This window comes from Macaca mulatta, chromosome 2, assembly GCF_049350105.2.
Source record: "Macaca mulatta isolate MMU2019108-1 chromosome 2, T2T-MMU8v2.0, whole genome shotgun sequence".
Taxonomy (NCBI): domain Eukaryota; kingdom Metazoa; phylum Chordata; class Mammalia; order Primates; family Cercopithecidae; genus Macaca; species Macaca mulatta.
The window spans coordinates 161,980,562-162,000,703 of record NC_133407.1 but is presented as its reverse complement, the minus strand read 5'-3'; the positions used below and the strand labels follow the sequence as shown (position 1 = coordinate 162,000,703).

The 20,142-nt window shown below is 35.5% G+C and overlaps 1 protein-coding gene across 1 annotated transcript in view; it reads right to left on the bottom strand.

Moving 5' to 3' along the window:
* Positions 1-20,142, bottom strand: part of IQCB1 (IQ motif containing B1) — a 73,680-nt gene that overhangs the window by 7,749 nt on the left and 45,789 nt on the right. The window contains exons 11-13 of the mRNA XM_015129989.3: positions 16,232-16,374; positions 14,437-14,585; positions 7,850-7,981 (exon numbers count right to left, since the gene is read on the bottom strand). Coding sequence (XP_014985475.3) covers positions 7,850-7,981; positions 14,437-14,585; positions 16,232-16,374 — 424 coding nt within the window. The remainder of the gene's footprint in view (positions 1-7,849; positions 7,982-14,436; positions 14,586-16,231; positions 16,375-20,142) is intronic.

Sequence of the window (20,142 nt, the reverse complement as noted above, 5' to 3'; positions counted from 1 at the left end):
CATGGATGCAGCTGGAGACCATCATTCTCAGCAAACTATCACAAGAACAGAAAACCAAACATCGCATGTTCTCACTCATAGGTGGGAATTGAACAATGAGATCACTTGGACACGGGAAGGGGAACATCACACACTGGGGCCTATTATGGGGAGGGGGCAGGGGGGAGGGATGGCATTGGGAGTTATACCTGATGTAAATGACGAGTTGATGGGTGCTGATGAGTTGATGGGTGCAGCACACCAACATGGCACAAGTATACATATGTAACAAACTTGCACGTTGTGCACATGTACCCTAAAACTTAAAGTAATAAAAATAAAAATAATAATTAAAAAAAAAGGTCACAATATTTCTCCATTGTTTCCTTTTAGAAGTTTTATAGTTTTAGGTTTTGCATTTAGGCCTATGATCTACTTTGAGTTAAATTTTGTATATGAAGTGATGTATGGCTTCAAGTTCAATTTTTTTTATATATGGATAGCCAATTGCTCCAGTTTTTCTACTGTATTAACTGTGCATCTCTGTCCATAATTAGTTGGCTATACATGTGGATTTATTTCTGGATTCAAGTATGTTCTACTGATTTGTTTTTGTATCTTTGTATCAATATCACTGTTTTGATTCTATAGCTTTATAATTGCAATCAGGTAACGTTAGCCCTCCAACTCTGTTCTTTTTTGCAGTTACTTAGCTATTCTATTCTAGGTCCTTTGTATTTCTATATGAATTTTAGAATCAGTGTGTCAATTTCCACAAGAAAACCTGATGGGATTATGATTGTGCCGAACGACATTCTGCCTTGTTCCTAATCTTAGAAGAGAAACATTCAGTCTTTTGTCATTGAACATGATGTCAGTTGTAGGTATTTCATAGATATCTTTCATCAAGTGGAGAAAATTTTCTCCAAATTCCCAGTTTGTTAAGATTTCGTTCTTGGGGTGTGTGGGGTGTCAGGACTAGATGTTGTATTTTGTCAAGCTCTTTTTCTGCATTTATTGATATAATAATATGATTTTTCTTAGTCTGAGTCTGTTAATATGGTAAATTATACCTGAGATAAACTTTACTTGTTCATGATATACTAGCCTTTCAACATATTGTTAGATTCAATTTGCTAAATGAATAACTATTTTGAGATTTATCCATGTTGTTAAAAGTTTTAATGTTTAGAATTTTGAGATAAATGTTCATGAGGAATATTGTTCTGAAATTCTTTGCTTGTAAGGTCTCTGGTTATGGTGTCAGGGTATTGCTGGTCTTATAAAATGAGTTGGAAAGTTTTTCCTCTTCTTCAATTTTTTATGGAATTGGCATTATTTCCTTCTTAAATGAATCAGTGAAGCAATCTAGCCATGCAAGTTTTCTTGTGGAGAGGTTTTCAGCTACAATTTAGTAGACATATAGATTTATGAGATTATTCATTTTATCTAATTCTCAGGTGAACTGTGGTAATTTGTCTTTTGAGGATTTGTCTATTTCATAAAAATTGTTGTATTGGTATAAAGGTACTAATATTCTCTTATTCTTCAATATCTGTATAGTCTATATTGATGTCACTTCTCTTACCTCCTGATGTTGGTAATTTATGTCTTCTTTTTCCTGATCAGTCTGGCTGCAGTTTTATAAATTTTATCGATCTTCTCAAACAATCAGCTTTTAGTTTCATTTATTTTTCTCTATTGCTTTTGTTTCCTAGTTTATTGATTTCCCTTTGATCTTTATTTCCTTTCTTCTGCTTACTTGGAGTTTAATTTTCTCCGTTTCTAGTTTCTTAAGTTATAAGCTGAGGGTTTTCTTGTTTTTGTTTTTTAGTGAGAAAGAAGGGGCTGTCTGTTTCTGTTTGTTTTTTTTTAAAGAGACATAGTCTTGCTATGTTGCCCAGGCTGGAGTACAGTGGCTATTTACAGGCACAGTCATGGACCACTATAGCCTTAAACTCCTGGGCTCAGGAAATCCTCCCGCCTCAGCCTCCCAAGTAGTTGTCACAGGCTACTGTGCCCAGCTCTTTGAGGCCCTTGATTTGAGACCTATCTTCTTTTTAAAATACAGGTGTTTAGTGATAAAAATTTCCTTCTAAATACTGCTTTTGGGGAATCTACAAGTTGTGAAAGATGGAGTTTTCATTCAGTTTGAAATACTTTATAATTTCCCTTCTGATTTCTTCTTTGAGCCTTTGGTTATTTAGAAGTGTGTTGTTTAGTTTCCATATAGTTGGTAATATAACCAGAGATATTTCTGTTATTGACTTCTAACTTAATTCTATTGTGGGCAGAGAATATACTTTGTATATATATATTTTTTAGTTTATTGAGATTTATTTGATGGTACAGAACATAGTCCATCTTGGTAAATGTTCTATGTGCAATGTTCATTAAGAAGAATGTTATTTGGTGAAGTTTTCCAAAAATGTCAATTAGATCAAGTTGTTTAATAGTGTTGTTCATATCTACCATATCCTTGCTGCTTTTCTGTGTGCTTGTTCTATAAGTTGTTGTTGAGAGGGTTATTGAAAGAATTGTGGCTTTATTCCTCATCACAGTTCTATCAGTGTTTGCTTCATGTATTTTTTTATTGTGGTAAAATATACATAAGATTTATCATTTTAACCATTTTTAATCGTACAGTTCAGTGGTATTAAAGTACATTCATATTGTTACATGACCACTGCCACTGTCCATCTCCAGAACTTTTATATTTGCCCAAATTGAAATTCCATACTCTTTAAATACTATCTTCTCATCCTACTCCCCAACTTCTACTCCTGAAAACCGCAATTCAATTTTCTATTTCTATCAATTTGCCTTCTCTAGGTATCTTAGATAAGTGGAATCAGATAATATTTGTCCTTTGTATCTGGCTTATTTCAGTTAGCATGTCATCAAGGTTCATTCATGTTGGCTACATGTATTTTGGAGCACTGTTATTAGGTATATAAACATTTAAAATTCTTATGTCCTCTTAATTGATTCCTTTATCATTATACTTGTTCCACCTTTTTTCATATTTAAAGTATGCTTCTTGTAATCAACATATAATCAGGCTTTTTTATTCAGTCTGTTACTCTGCTTTTTAATTGGGGTGTTCAGACCATTTTTAGCTATTGTAATTACTGATACAATCACATTTGAGTCTATCATTTTGCTTTCTTTTTGTCCCATCACTTTATTTTTCCTCTTTTTCTGCCTTTTTTGATCAAGTACATTTTATGATTCAATTTCATCTCTTTTGTAGACTTATTAGCTATTTTATTATCAGTTGTTAGCTATAACTCTTCGTTTTTTAAATTTTAGTGGTTGCTTTAAGGTTCATACCATACATGGTTAACTTATAAATCTACCTTCAGATGATAACATATCACTTCATATATAGTATAAGAACCTTTCAATAGTATAGCAATCCCCCAGTTATCCAAGGTTTCACTTTCTGTGGTTTCAGTTACCTGCAGTAGAGTACAATAAGATATTTTGAGAGAGACAGAGAGACCACATTCATATAACTTTTATTACAGTATATTATGATAATTGTTCTACTTTATTACTGTGGTTGTTAATCTCTTACTGTGTGTAATTTATAAATTAAACTTTATCATAAGTATGTATGTATAGGAAAAAACATGATATATACAGGGTTCAGTACTATCTGCAGTTTTAGTCTTCCATTGGGGGTCTTGGAATGCATCTTCTGAGATTAACGGGGGACTACTGTATATTTACCCAAGTACAGTCATGCCTTGCTTAACGACAGGAATAGGTTCAGAGAAACGTGCTGTTAGGTGATTTTGTCACTGTGCGCCTGTCATCGAGTGTACCTACGCAAACTTAATTGGTATAGACTACTACCTATGTAGGCTATGTGGTATACCCTATTGCTCTTAGGCTACAAATCTGTACAGCATGTTATTGTACTGAATACTGTAATCAATTTTAATGCAATGGTAAGTTTTTGCATATGTAAACATATAAAAATATAGAAAATGTCCAGTAAAAATATGCCATTACAATATTAGGTGACCACTGTTGTATATATGGCCCAACACTGACTGAAAATTCATTATGTGACACATGGCTGTAATTACCATTTCCAGTGCTCTTAATTTCTTTATGTAGAGCCAGATTTCTCTCTGGTATCTTTTCCTGGCATCATTTTAAACAGAAATGTTAAGTGTTTTACACCTTAAAGAACTTAACATTTCTGATTTACATTCCCACCAACAGTGTGTAAGTGTTCCCTTTTCTCCACATCCTTGCTAACATCTGTTGTTTTTGACTTTGTAATAATAGTCATTTTAACTGGTATAATATGGTTATTTATTATGATTTTAGTTTACATTTCTCTGATGATTAGTGATATTGAGCATTTTTCATTGTTTGTTGACCACTTGTATGTCTGTTCATGTTTCTTGCCCACCTTTTTTTTTTTTTTTTTTTTTTTTTTTTTTGAGACAGGGTCTCTCTCGGCCGCCCAGGCTGGAGTGCAGTAGCATGAACATGCCTCACTGCAGCCTCAACCTCCTGAGCTCAAATGATCACCCCACTTCAGCCTTTCAAGTAGCTGGGACTGCAGACAGGCACCACCATGCCTGGCTAATTTTTAAATTTTTTGTAGAGACCAGGTTTCACCATGTTGCCTAAGCTGGTTTCGAATTCCTGGGCTCAAGTATTCCTCCTGCCTTGGCATCCCAGAGTGCTGAGATTATAGGCATGAGCCACAGCATCCGGCTTTGCCCACTTTTTAATGGGTTTTTTTCTTCTTGAGTTGAGTTCCTTGTAGATTCTAGATATTAGCCCTTTGTTAGATGTATAGCTTGCAACTATTTTTTCCCATTCTATAGGCTGTTTACCGTTGATTGTTTATTTTGCTGGAGAGGAGTTTGCAATATAAGCATGTAAATGTGCATTTTTACTCCCTCAATCTATACGAATAAAAAGAATTTAACATTTTTTATAACATTTCTGGAATGTTAAATTCTTTTTTGGTAGTGCAAGTGTACTGGTGATCAAGTCTTTCAGCTTTTGTATGTCTGAAAAAGCTTTTTTTTTTAACAATTTTTTTTGCCAGGTACAGAATTCTAGGTTGGACAACTTTTTTTCCTTTCAGTACTTTAAAGCAAGGTATCTTCTTGCTTGCACTGTTCCTACTGAGCAATGTAATTTTTGTCTTTATATAACATTTAAAATTTTTTTTGTTTTTAAGATTTTCACGTATCACTGGTTTGACAATTTTGATTATGATATTCCTTGGCACAGTTTTTTCCATGTACTTGTGCCTTAACTGGTTTGGGTATGGGCTTATCATTTTTAGTTTGGAAAGTTTTCAGCCATTATTTTTCTCTACATTTCCTTCAGGGATTCCAATTTTTCATTTATTGGGTCACTTAGAGTCCCACAGCTCAGTAATGGTCTTTTCAAATATTTTTCTCTTTTTTCCCTCTCTGTGACTCATTTTGTGCAGTATCTACTACTATGGCTTCACCTTTATTATTAATTTATTATTCGACTTCCATCCAGCAAAGTCTAATCTGCTATTAATTTGATCAAGTATATTTTTCACACCATACTTTGAAGTTTTTATCTCTAGGAGTTTGATTCAGGTATTTTAAAAATATTTTCCATATTTCTACTTGACTTTTTGAACATATAGAATACAGTTATAATGACTGTTTTAATGCCCTTCTCTGCCAATTTTAACATCTATGTAATTTCTGGGTTGGTTTGATTGAATATCCTCCTCATTATGGGTCATATTTTCCTACTTCCATGCATGCCTTTAATATTTGATTAGCTGCTAGACATTGTGACTTTTACCTTGTTGGGTGCTGGATATTTTGACATTTCTTAAAATTTTGAGTCTTTTTTTGGAATGCTGTTAAATTACATGAAAACATTTTAATCTTTTTTTGACTCTTGATTTTATAATTTGTTTGGCAGAATGGAGCTGTCTAGGCTAATCATAATCTACTATTAAGGGAAGGTCTTCCTGAGTACGCTTCACAATACCCTGTGAATTATGAGTTTCTCCAGTGTATTTGATGGGAACAGGCACTATTCCTGGACCTATGTGAGTTCCAGACACACTTCCGTCTTACCTTTTCAGATGACTGTTTGGAAAATTTGGCTTTAGATAATTTCCTCACATGTACATGCTGATTAGTATTCTGGAGAATACTCAAGGGGTAGATTCTGTAGATATCTGGGGTTCTCTCTCTTTGCAGCTCTCTTTGCTCTGGTACTCTGTTCTATGAAGTCTAGCTCCCTTGGTGTCACCAGACTCTCAGTGCCATCTCCTTAACTCAAGGATTCTAAAGAGCTCTTCTCTTCCTTGAGCTATGGCCTAAAAACTCTTTCAAGGCAGTAAGCTGGGGTAATTATAGGGCTCGCTTTGTTCCCTCTCAGAAATTATTGTTCTTTGTTGTCTGATGTCCAGGGTCTTGAAAACGATTTTCTCATACATTTTTATCTGTTTATGTTTGTTTCTTTTTCTGGTTGTTTCAGGCAGGAAGTAAATCTAGTCCCTGTTACTCCATCTTGGCCAGAAACAAATGTCAGGACTTTTTCCACTGTCTACCTCTTTATGGTAATCACAGAGGGCCTGACATAGAAGGGTGGTTTTTTCCTCCTCTCTTTCTCCACAGACTCCATTAAGTTTTGGGTCCCTAAATCCAGATTAGCAGGAGGGGAAAGTAAGAGGGCTTACTTACACTTCCTGGACTAAGCTATGCTATCCAATTCAGGTTTTACCATTGCTGTGTTCCAGTGATTACCAGATACATGCTCAGCTACTAATATATTTGTACTTCATTTCCATTTGTATAGTGGTTTTTGTTTGTTACAAAAAGTCCTTTCATTTTGGGCGCTCTGGAGGAATGAAAGGGTGAATGACAGGACTGCCTAAATATCACATTAAACCTCTAACATCAGTTATCCAGAACCTTCAAATTTGAGAAGTGTGTGTGTGTATCTGTGTGTGTGTATGTATGTGTGTGTGAGAGAGAGAGAATGAACTCAGGCACAAACACCACCACCACAATCACAACAAAACTCATGAAAAGCACCAAGATACACTATGAGTGGTTGGTTCAAATGAGGGAATAATTCTGATAGATTGAAATGTATAAACTGCCAACTTTGTCCATAAAATTACAGAAGTGTGAAAGCATGGGAGAAACTGTAAGAGTAAAGAAAGTAGACGTAATCAGCAAAGGTGCAGGTGATTAAAATTAATGACAGGAGTGGTGAGTTACTCCCAAGGCAGAAAGGGAAATGACCTTTGAAGACACATAGGAGTAGATGGTCAAGAATTCAGGTGGGAGAAGTGAATAACACGTGACCTGCAATACTGTGGTCATAGAAAGTCAAAGATATGGACATTTCTGTTGGGATAAAGGCGCTAGCAGTATATTTGTGGTAAGATCATAAGAGGCAAATAGTCAAATGCTATATCTTATTGGCTTCTGGAGGTACATTAGTAGTCCAACAAATGTAAGAATGAATAATCATTGATTGACAATTACATATACTCTTTCTGGAAGGTTCAAAATAGTTCGAGTTTTACTGTATATTGCAAAAGAAGCAATGAACAAGTCTTATTGACGTAGTATGGGAAAAAACTGATTTAAAGCAGAGTCTCCTTCACCACTGACTATACCTCTATGGCTATGTAACTATAAAAAGATATACCATTACTTCTATGGAAAAGCCAATGCATTACTTTATACCAGCAATAAATGTATACACACACACACACACACACACACACACATATATATATATATATGAGAGACACTGTTTTGTTGATCAATATCATGCACTGGAATAATGTAATACTGATATGGCACAGAGGCCTACATACCAAATGTCTTCTGACATAGTCATCCACTTGTTGCTTCAGTTCAACTCGGCGTGCATCAGTGAGTTCTTGGAGTCCTCGCCAAGAAGCAAATAGTTTCTTTTTCTTATGGCACTTTGCTAGGAATTTAAGTGCCTGGAGGAAAAAAAAAAATTTGAAGGTTTGTGATTTTTCTCCCCTAACTAATAGAACTATTTTCTCACTACAACATATGGTAGTGACCACATTGCAATATTGATTAACTCTGAGTGTGTATAAGGAGGGGAATGGGACTGTGACAAGACGCAGGAGAATAGTGATTTTGAAAATACAGTCTTCTGTAGTGCTTTTTACAAGGATATAGTCACGTATTATTTGTGCAGTAAGCAATGAAGAGGAAAAAAGCAATAGATTCTAGTCTCAATTCTAGTCCCTTATAAACTATGATTCTGGGCAAGTCACTTGATCCCTAGAGGACAGATTCTATGTCTATAGAAAAAAGGGGCCTTAATTCTACACAGCCTACAGGATTGTAAACAACTAGGAGACAGTATATTTCTGTCTGAATTATTTCCCATGTCCTTCAGAATGGACTCTGGTAAAAAGAAATTTTGTAATAGGCATGATATGGGACAAATTTGCAATTATTCTTCCCAATTGTTTTCACTCTTCTTATGTCTTTGTTGTTTTTATTTTCATCAAAGTTACATGTTCACATTATTTAAAGCAAGGGTCAGCAAATCATTGCCCACAGGCCAAATCTAGCCTGCTGCCTGTTTTCATAGGGCTTGAGAGCTAAAAATGTGTGTGTGGTTTTGTTTTTGTGTTTTTGTTTTGTTTTGTTTTTTCATTTTACATTGTTAAACAATTTAAAGGGAAAAGAATATTTAGTGGCATGTAAAATTATATGAAATTCAAAATCTAATGTTTACAAATAACTTTTTTTTTTGAGATAGAGTCTCGCTCTGTCACCAGGCTGGAGTGCAGTGGCACAATCTCAGCTCACTGCAACCTTCAACCCCCCAGGTTCAAGCAATTCCCCTGCCTCAGCCCAGAGTAGCTGGGATGACAGGCGTGCACCATTGCACCAGGCTAATTTTTGTATTTTTTAGTAGAGATGGGGTTTCACCATGTTAGCCAGGCTGGTCTCGATCTCTTGACCTTGTGTCCACCTGACTTGCCCTCCCAAAGTGCTGAGATTACAGACGGGAGTCATCGTACCCCACCTCTACAAATAACATTTTACTGGAACACAGACATGCTCATTTGTTTACTATTGGCTATGGCTGCTTTTGTGCTATAACTGAATACATGTGACACACTGCATGACCTGCAAAGCTTAAAATATTTTATTATATAGCGCTTCCCAGAAAAGTTTGCTGATATAACTCTATCGTTTAATGTGTCAGTTTCGTAAGAATTACTAGAATGCTATTGTTTAATTTGTCAGCTTCATAAGAATTACTAGAATTCTTACTAGAGTTACCCATTCACCCTGTCCCGTGACTCAAGGGCAACAATTTAATTCAGTTTATTCTTTTGACATTTAGCTCCGCCTATTTTTCTGTGATTTTTTTTTTCAGATATAGGTATTACCTATTGATTTTCTTGTATGAAAGGTATGAATTTAGCTCTCTTTCACTTGCTTCTACTCCCCATCCATCCTATATTATTATATCATAATTTTAGTTAATGTTCAATGTTTGCAAAATTATGACCACATAAAGGCTATTCACTTTTGAACAATATAGTATACTATAATTACTTTTCCTTCCTTGCACATTTTTATTTTCTCTGGAATTATTAATTCTCTTTTCTCCCATGCTTTGTTTTCCATACTACCGATTATATTTTATAAACTCTGCCCTACTTTTCAACACATTAAAATACATCAGGCATTCTATCAAATTCATTTTCTTGGACACACTTTCTGGAGCTTCCTGACCTGCTCTCTATACCTTGGGCATAGCTGTCATCCTGTAGTCTCCATTCACCATCATCTCGGTGACTACTTTTTATCTTTCCCATGTGTTTCTTGGATTCCATGTTGCCTTCTTTCTCAGGTTATTCCCTCTTATCTAAAAATGTCTTTGGTCTGTCCTTATCTTTAATTAATAATTTGGTTGGGTATAGAATTCTAGTTGGAAATCATTTTCCTTCAAATATGTGACAGTCTCACTTCAATACTTTTTAGCTTCCAATGTTGCTGTCAAGAAGTCCTTTTGTTCCTAGTACATCTCACAGTATTACGAAACAAATGTGGAAGTGTTTCTGTCACTGTATTGGACACTTAATTGGTCCCCTTAATCTAAAATTCGTGACATTCAGTTCTGGGAAATCTTCAGTTATTTGACTTTTTCTCTTCTGTTTTTTCTTGTTCTTGATTTCAAATGTTTGGCTGTTTGACCTCCTAGACTGGCAGTGTTTTCTATCCATCTGTTTTTTTTTTTTTTTTAAATTAAAGATTCTACCTTTTTTTCTTTTTCTAATGATATTTCATATGTTGACCAGGCTGGCCTAGAACTCCTGAGCTAATGCCATCCTGCTGCCTTAGCCTTCTGAGTAGCTGGGATTGCAGATGTGTGCCTCTGGCAAAATCTTTTTTCCTTGCTTTCTGTGAGATTTCTTTAACTTTTCTCCCACAATCCTTTTATTAGTCTTTCAGTTTTCCCTGTCGAATTTTATTCTCTGTGTTCCCTTTTATATGGTATCTTGGTTTTGTTTCATATATTATGTTTCCTTATCTCTCTGAGGATATTAATAACAGATTAAAACATTTTTTCCTTATACCTTCAATGTTTATATTCTATCAAGTTGTTTTATTCCATTTGTTTTGTCTTTGGCTTTCCTTAGATATTCAGTGATAATTATCCTTTAGTTGATATTTAAGAGTGGGCACTAAGAAGCGGTTTAGAAAATTTCCCTAGTACCCTTTACTTTTTTGGTATTTTTTTTTTAAGACAGGGTCTCACACTGTCACCCTGGCTGGAGTGCAGTGGCTTGATTATGGCTCACAGCAGCCTCAACCTCCTGGGCTCAAGTGATCTTCCCACTTCAGCTTCCTGAGTAGCCGGGACTACAGGTGTGCACCACCAAGCCCAGTTAATTTTTTGTAGAGAAAGAGTCTTATTATATTTCCTAGGCTGGTCTCAAACTCCTGGGCTCAAGTGATCCTCCCGCCTCAGCCTCCCAAAGTGCTGGGATTTACAGGCGTGAGTCACCGTGCCCGGCCTTGTTTTCAGTATGGTACTTGAGTTTTCAACTGTGCTTGCATCCTTCTGTTGAGACTCTCTTCTTTCCTTCTATTCTCCCCTTTCATTTATTTTTCTCTTTTAGCAAATTTCGTCAATTTTTAGCCACTGGAGAAACAATGCCTCTGTTTTTGCATCAAGTAAGAGAAGAACAGAAGGTGGATAACCGTTCTGGCCTTTCTTTTCCTGCCGAGGACACTAATAACCGGTTCTTCCTGAGGGACGAGTTCATTGAAAGGATATTCCTACTCCTTTATATTACTTTTTTTTTTTTTTTTTTTTTTCAGGCTGGATCTCATTCGTATTGTCCAGGCTGGAGTGCAGTGGTGTGATCACAGCTCACTGCAGCCTCAACTTCCCAGGCTCAGGTGATTTTCCCCACTTTAGTTTCCCAAGTAGCTGGGACTACCAGTACGTGCTACCATGCCTGGCTAATTTTTGTATTTTTATTAGAGATGAGGTTTTGCCACATTGCCCAGGCTGGTATATTACTTTCAATGAGGCTAATGAATTATTTCCCATTTTTTTTCTTAGCAAGGTCAGTAGCAGTGCCAACAGAAGTATAATGTGAGTCATATAAGTAATTTCAAATTTTCTAGTAGTCACATTAAGAAAATAAAAAATGGGCAAAACAATATTTACTGAGTTATATAAAACATATAACTCTGTATACACAAAATATTAGTATTTCATCATGTAATCAATATAAAAAAGTATTAATGAGATACTTTACACTTTTTTTCATGCTACGTTTTCAAAATCTGGTGGGTATTTTACACTTACGACACATTTCAATTTGGACTAGCTACATGTCAAGTTCTTCATAGCCAGCTACGTATGCTTAATGATTATTTTATTGAACAGTGCAGGTCTCTAGTGTGTCTTAGAAAAGGATACCTTAGGCCAGGCACAGTGGCTCACACCTGTAATTCCAGCACTTTGGAAGGCTGCAGCGGGAGGATCACTTGAGCTCAGGAGTTGGAGACTACCCTGGGCAACAAAGTGAGACTTAGTCTCTACTGAAAAAAAAAAAAAAAATTAGCTGGGCCTGGTGGTGCAAGCCTGTAGTCCCAGCTACTGTGGAGGCTGAGGCGGGAGGATCTCTTGAGCCTCGCAGATCAAGGCTGCAGTGGGCTATGATTGTACCACTGCGCTCCAGCCTGGGAGACAGAGAGAGATTCTGTCTCAAAAAAAAAAAAAGAAAAGATGCTTTAAAAATATGGCAAAATGTATCCTTTATTGACTATTGCCTTGTTATAATTTTCTCTATTTTTCTATTTCTTTTCTCAGTGTACTTTCCCATTTTTCTTTCTCTTTTCCTTCTTTGAAAGTAATTCGTGGCCAGGCATGGTGGCTCACACCTATAATCTCAGCACTTAGGGAGGCTGAGGCAGGAGGGTCACTTTAGCCCAGGAATTCAAGGCTGTGATGCACTGTGAACACACCACTGTACCTGGGTGACAGAGTGAGACCACGTTTCTTTAAAAAAAAAAAAAAAGTAATCCTCTTATTTCCTTTTCCATTTTGGCTAACTTCACTTTGACTTCATCTTATTTTTATTAATGAGATGCAAAGACTATAAACATGACTTTGACCCATCCCTTTTTGCTCTTAAACAGAGACGCATTCCTTTTTTTTATTAATGAGATGCAAAGACTATAAACATGACCTCAACCCATCCCTTTTTGCTCTTAAACAGAGACTCAATTACCTTTTTTTTTAGCAGATATGAGGCAAATGCGACTAATCTTCCTTTTGTGCCACTGTAAAGTATAAAAGCCAAAACAACTTTGCCTTCATAGCCTTCAGATACATTCTTATAATGACCCCTACTTCTTTCTCTAAGAAATGGCAGGCAAACCAGGATATTTCACTTTATAGTAGAGGATCCTTTTACAAAGTATTTAGGGTCATCTAAATCAGGCAAGGTAGTAAGTCAACTTAATAAGGGCCCACCTAATTCTATGACAGGGAAGACTTTAAAAAGGAGGTATTTATGAGTTAAAAGTGTTAGAAAGAAGCCAAAGGTTCCTCCAAAGGAAGTGTCTCCAACCCTGATATCAACTGGTTAATCCTTAGATGACTTTGTTTAGCAGAAGGTAAATATCAGGAGTATGTGTGATTCAGTGATGGTGCAGGACTGTTTGTTGCAGATACAACCTGAGATCCCCAGAAGAGCCTGAAGAAGGAGTAGGAGGCAGGCATCTCTTCCTATTTCTCTAGCATTTATTCTACTATGTTTTTGGATGATTAAAAAAAAAAAAACTTTGTAAAAAGTTAATCACAGAGACTGTTCAAAATCTATCACAGTAGAAAACTGAAATTGACCTAGGACTTCAATAACGGATTGTTAAGCTAAATGCTATAGGACCTGAAATCCTAATATGAAAGTTAACCATGTATAAGACAATAACTGGATGTTAGGAAAACTGGTCATTAAATTTTAAAAACCACCTGTGCTATGCTTTTCCAAGGCAACAAAATAGTACTATGCTCTAGAGAGATCACAGAAAGATTGCTATTTAAGAACACGAGGCTGGGCGTGGTGACTCATGCCTGTAATCCCAGCACTTTTGGAGGCCAAGGTAGGCAGCTCATGAGGTCAAGAGATCGAGACCATCCTGGCCAATATGGTGAAACCCAGTCTCTACTAAAAATACAAAAATTAGATGGGCGTGGTGGTGCGTGCCTGTAGTCCCAGCTACTCAGGAGGCTGAGTCAGGAGAATTGCTTGAACCTGGGAGGTGGGGGTTGTAGTGAGCCAAGATTGCGCCATTGCACTTCAGCCTTGCAACAGAGCAAGAATTCGTCTAAAAAAAAATATATATATATATATATATATATATATAAAATTCTATAATTAAAATGTTATAATGATCTAAATATACCTAATATCTGTGCATTAAAAAAATCAAATATCACATGCTGCACTTGCAGAGAACTTTGTAATTTACAAAATACATTCCCATGAATTAGGGTAACTGATCCACATAACAACTGAGTGAAAAGGGTAAGGGTAAACATCTATTCACACATCAAGCACATGTGATGAGCTGACAACAATAAGACTTAGCTCCTTATTCCTGAAGAACTCACAGCCCAAGTAAGAAGGGAAATAATTAACAAAACAACATTGTAGTATAGTAAATGATGTACAAGGTTCTAAGGTAGTACTAAGGACTGAGTGTCTAAACCAGCTTGGCCAGAGGTAAGGAGGTTTTCTTTTACAAAAGAAAAAACTAAGGCTCAAGAAAACTAAGTGTCTTGATAAAGGCTTTACAACAGGTAATTAGCAAAGTCAGGTTTGAACTCATGTTTTTGCCTCTTGATTCAGAGCTCTTTTCACTACATTAGACTCACTGCTCTTTGAAGTGTGACAGCTGCTTTATACTCTGTGAGAGACTGCCTCTGTTGGTGAAAATTTTTCCTTTCCCTGTACCCTCTCCAATGTTTCTGGATAATCAATGCTGATTTCTCTTCCATTTCCCGATAGTGTTTCTCCACCTGACCTAAAAAGATGATAGACACTATTACAACATACTCACTGCCATGCTTTCTTAAGTTCTGGAATCAGGACAATGATAATAATAATATTGCTTTCTTTTTATTTTTGCCAATACTGTTCACTAATTTTCCCAATTCTATTATTTTACCATGGTTCTAAGATTTTAGAAACAAAGCTTTCCCAGATTATGCAGCTTCTTTAGAGAAAGAACTCATATAATATTTTTGTGGTAGAGTAATAAGAAAATCGCTGAAAATCTAACATTAAAAACATTTCAAAAAACCCAAAAAACCAAGAATCCTAAGCACACGATTAAGAAGTCATTCAGTACCATCAGAGGGAAAGGGCAAAATGTATGTATGTGTTCTCTCTACATGCTTCCAAATTTCTCTTAAGTCACTCAGTCAGTTATATAGATGACTTTCTTTTTGCTTTCTTGGAGTTGCTCAGCATACAACCCAGGGTTCACAGTACATACATGACAGAATAAGGTAGTAGAATTGTTAATAAAAAGGGGAGTGTATTTGGGGGAGTATAAGAAACTGATATAATTTAATGATCAATTGGATATAGAGGTAAAAGAGGGAAAGGACTCTAGGATGTCTCAAATGGGAAACTGAGTAAGTTACTGGTGCCATTACCTGAGATGGGGAATAAAGGAAAAGGAAATCTGAGGGGTAAGATAATGACTTTGGTGTTTGGGTTGCCTGTGGATATCCAGGTAAAGCTGGATCCAATAGGCAGTTGGGTACAGAGGTGTGTTATTCAATAGAGTAGACATTATCCACAAGTGGCTACTTGGGTTAAACTAAAGTAAAATTAAAATTCAGGTACTTCAGCACACTAGCCACATTTCAAATACTCAGTAGCCATCTCTAGCCACTGGCTACCCTACTGGATGGTACAGATATACAACCTTTCATTTTTGTAAAAATTTCTATTGGGCAATTCTCCTCTAAGAGCTTAGGAGAGTAGGTGAAGACAGAGACCAGATTTGAGACTGCTCAGCACTCAGTTGAGAGTTGAGCTGTAGTTATGGATGGATACCCCAGGAAGAGCAAAATGACAGGAATAAGGTGAGGATGGAATCCTAGAAAACATCTATATTTAATGGAGATGAAGTGAAATAAAAGGCTAGTGAAGGACCCTGGATTGAATAACAAGACGACAGGTAAAAGAACTTGAAGATAATATTGAAACCACTAAGACCTCTCAGACCACACCTTATTATTAATTTCAGCTTAGTCTGTCAAAGGTGGAAAGAAGATGTCACAACATTTGTACTAAGGAATGAGTTAAGTTCTGATGGCAGAATGTGATAATATTCCAACTCCTTATTTCAGTTCAAGAAGTATCTTTGTGTCTCTAACAGCTATCTTTATGCATAAATTTTTATGTTTCACTAAACTATCTGAAGGATAAGAAAAAAAAAAAACTGGTGGGCAGATTGTTCATCATCAACGAATAGGTCTGAATCAAAAAAATAGTAACCGTTTTTGAACTCAGAAGATTTAATAAAGTTTATCTAAAAAACAGAGAAAAAGGGCAAAAGTCCAAATTTTTAAAAAATCATCATGTAGCTAGAAAACTTGGTTTGTTAAAAGATAACTTAAATATTCTTATGTTTATAAAGTTGATACTGCCACTCACCTGGATGAACTATTTCGAGCATACTCAGTCGCAGTTCTCGAGAAAGTCTCATGGCTCTCTGTCTTTGAAGCTGCAATCGTAATTTGAGGTCCTCCTCTTCCTTCTGCCTATTTATCTCCAGCAACATCTTTGTTCGTTTAGATCTGTGATGGAAACAGTGTGTTATACATAATTTTCATAAATCATATGGAAAATGCATAACCTCCCTGGTAATCAAATAAATGTAAACAGAAAAAATTTTAAGGTAATTTCTAGTGTTAATAAGGTATGATAAAATAGCCTGTCTTCTGCGGCTGTTGTGCAACCTTTCTGGAGAAATATTTGAATATATGCATTAAAAATCTGGAAAAATATTTGAAATATATAAATAAAAAGCCTTAAAAGTGATGACCAATTAGTTCCATTACAAATAATATTCTTAAGGAAATAATCAGATATATATGTAAAAACCTCTGTTCAAAAATGTTCTCCACAGTGTTACAACAGTAACAAGTTGAAAACAAACTTTGTCTCACAACAGGGAGTTGGATAAATAGATACTGGTTCATTCACCTGATGGGATGGGATTATATGAACTATGAAAAAATAAAATGTTCGAAGAATATTTAGTGACATGAGAATATATCAATGATCTAATGTCAGGTAAAAGTAAAATCAGGATATAGAAGGATGAGATCAAAATTGTGTCAAAAAATTTACATTTACTTACACAGAAAAATAAATAAAAAACATTAAAATTTCAAGTGATTTTTATGCATGATGTGATTACAGTTGATTTTTATTTTCTTCTTATGCCTATTTCTCAATTATTGATAACTGAACATTACTTTTAAAACTGGTTATGAAAACTTTCATGTGGCCACATTTTATATAATTATCATTTCTGTATTACCTGCTTTTATTCACCAAAATTTCTCCTTAGCCATTCCCATCTAGTTTTTGTTGCTTCCAATATCACTATGTAAGGAGACTACAAGTGTCAGTTTACAGTAAATATACTCAAAATGCTTTCAGATACCCACAGAAAAAGAAAACGAGGATAAGAAGAGAGACAGAATAAACTAGTTTACCTCTATAGACTTAATTTGACATGTGTCTCTCCCAAGAACATTTTCTCTTAGATCTTTTTTTAAAACTGTATTCTTAGAATTAAACTGTAAACAAATGTGGTACCTTGGCTATAGCTTTGTACTCTTAATAGCCAGACATCATTATAGTATAATTAGAGAGGATTATTATGATTTTTCAACTGAATTTTCAACTCAAAATAGTTTATTTTGATTAAATTGTTTTGATAAAATGTTGTGTGCCTGTGGTTGTTTCTCATAAATTCTTCCATCCATTACAACTTAAATTTTCTCTAGTTTTCTACTTAGGACACAGTAGAGAATTTGTTTTGAAACTTCTTTCTTATCTCTCTCATGGAAGACAGAGAAGACCTCAAAAGTGTATGTGTGTCAAAAAGTTCTAGAGAAGATCTAGGGCTAGTTGAATAGTTCTAAGTGTCTCTTGCTCTTTGTGAAAGCTGGAAATGAAGCAGGTAAGGGCCTCTCCCTTCCCAAAGAATAGCTGATGGCATCTTGCCTGTTCTACAGAACTCCTTCGCCTCAAAACTTCTGGGTTATACAGCATGCAGATAATAATGTTTTATCTCTTACCCATTCATAGAGGGTAAAAGAGAGCAGGCACTAAACACAGCCTCCTTTTAAACTGGTTTTTAAAAAACTAACTCTGTGGCTCGGCGCACTGGCTCACACCTGTAATCCCAGCACTTTGGGAGGCCAAGGTGGGTGGATCACCTGAGGTCAAGAGTTCGAGACCAGCCTGGCCAATATGGTGAAACCCCATTTCTACTAAAAATACAAAAATTAGCCAGCTGTGGTGGTGTGTACTTATAGTCTCAGCTACTTGGGAGGTGAGGCAGGAGCCTGAACCCGGGAGGTGGAGGTTGCAGTGGGCCGAGATCGTGCCACTGCACTCCAGCCTGAGTGACAGAGTGTGACTCCACCTCAAAACAACAACAACAAAAAACTACCTCTGTTTCTAACTTCTAATTGACTATAGATTATAGTGTTTAATACTGCATCATCAATATTTTAAATATCATTTCATACTATTAGTATGAAAAACATAGTAATCATTAAAATTACATCTGTTAGAATATTTAATCTGTCAGAAAACCGGGTTTGGGAAACAATTTAGGTATGTAGGCTATGAAATACGGCAAAAATGAAAAGACTATGGAGCATGAAGGTGGAAGTAAAGTACAAACCAGAAAGACAGGACAAAAGTGAGGTTTGGTGATTTAAATAGGGACTAAATTGTAAACAGATGTGCTTACTGGATTCATGTTTCACTTTCATGTTTGAAAACATTAGGAACTGATGTGATTTCGAATGTAATTCCCCCATTTATTAATAAATAACATCTAGTTATTTTGTTCAGAGTTTCTATAATCACTCAAAAATCAAACAATTATTCTTCCAACTGGTTTCTTTGTAAGAATTAGTAGGCACTGGACCACCTGGCCTCTGTATTACACTTCTGAAAATAAAATGACTGATCAGATGTCATATTCTGAAAATAAGTAAATTCCATGATTTATATTTAATCAGTCTGAATTTTTATCATTAAAGTGGGAGTTGACCAAACTTTCTGCTGCCAAGACACTGTGCCTCAGAGGGAGAGAAAAAAGATACTATTCTGCATTTAAGAAGCTCAGTTTCAAGGTGAAATCAACAAATGTAATTAAAACACTTAAAAATCAGCACTATGATAGAGGTAGGTAAATTGTAAGGTTTCTCTAAGAGAACTAGAGCAGCTGTTAGCTGCTTCAGAAAACTTTGCTGAAGAAGAGTACTTAAGAGACAATAAAGTTTCTGAATATGAGAAATGACTAAATAAAAAAGAAACCACTATGAAAGTGCGTTAGCAAGGGTGTGACTATAAAAGAATGCCTTTTGCTGAATCTAAAGAACACTAATCAATCTGAACCCATAAGTGTGACTGGTAGGCAGTCCCTCTCCCAAAACCATGGGAGGGGGAAATTACTGAGATAAGACCTGAGCACAAAAAGACAGAAATAACCTTCGGAAAAAAACCAAGCTACAAAGGAAGCAAGAGACATTTGCATGAACTGTAACAACTAATAGAAGAGGGAAGGTGCTGAACTGGAGCAAACTGAAAATTAAAAAATTAAATAGAATCCAACAGGTTAGAACTGCATTTCAGTATATTCTGGAACCTCAAATGCAAAAATACTGGAAAGGTAACAAACACAAAATGTGAGACTTAAATAATTTTTGCTTCACCGTTTATCTTTTTTAATGGAAATATTTATAACTCTTCTGGTCACATAAAGAAAACAATGGAATTTCTATTTTAAAATAATGGAATATTAGATTCCATAGAATTTTTCCACTTAGAAGTGGGAAAAAAATCTGTAATCCTGGGCTACTTTTAAATAGAGATTTTAATATTGAAAGAGAGAGTATATGAGCAAATTTGGCAACTATTGTGGGACTAAACATTAATGCTCTGAATCCATGTATAAGGGTGCCTTTAAATTTAAGATGCCTGATAATTAAGGATGACAGCAGGTAGAACCCATAAGTAATACCTACTCTATCTGAATTCACCACCAAAGGCAATACCAAGAGCACCTCAGATTCTTTGGGTAGAAAAATATATACTGTGACTCAAAAAGTACTCAATATTTCCCAGATTTATCTAACCACAGAAATGCTTTTTTTTAAAAAAAAAAAAAAAACAGTTTGTAAGATAGGCAACAAACTTTGAGTAATAATAGATCGATAACACTTGCCTCTCAGTATTATCTATTTAACGCATCTATTTGTCTAGCTAGATTTGTAAATTTTCAAGGACAGAAAATGTGCCATACGCATTTTTCC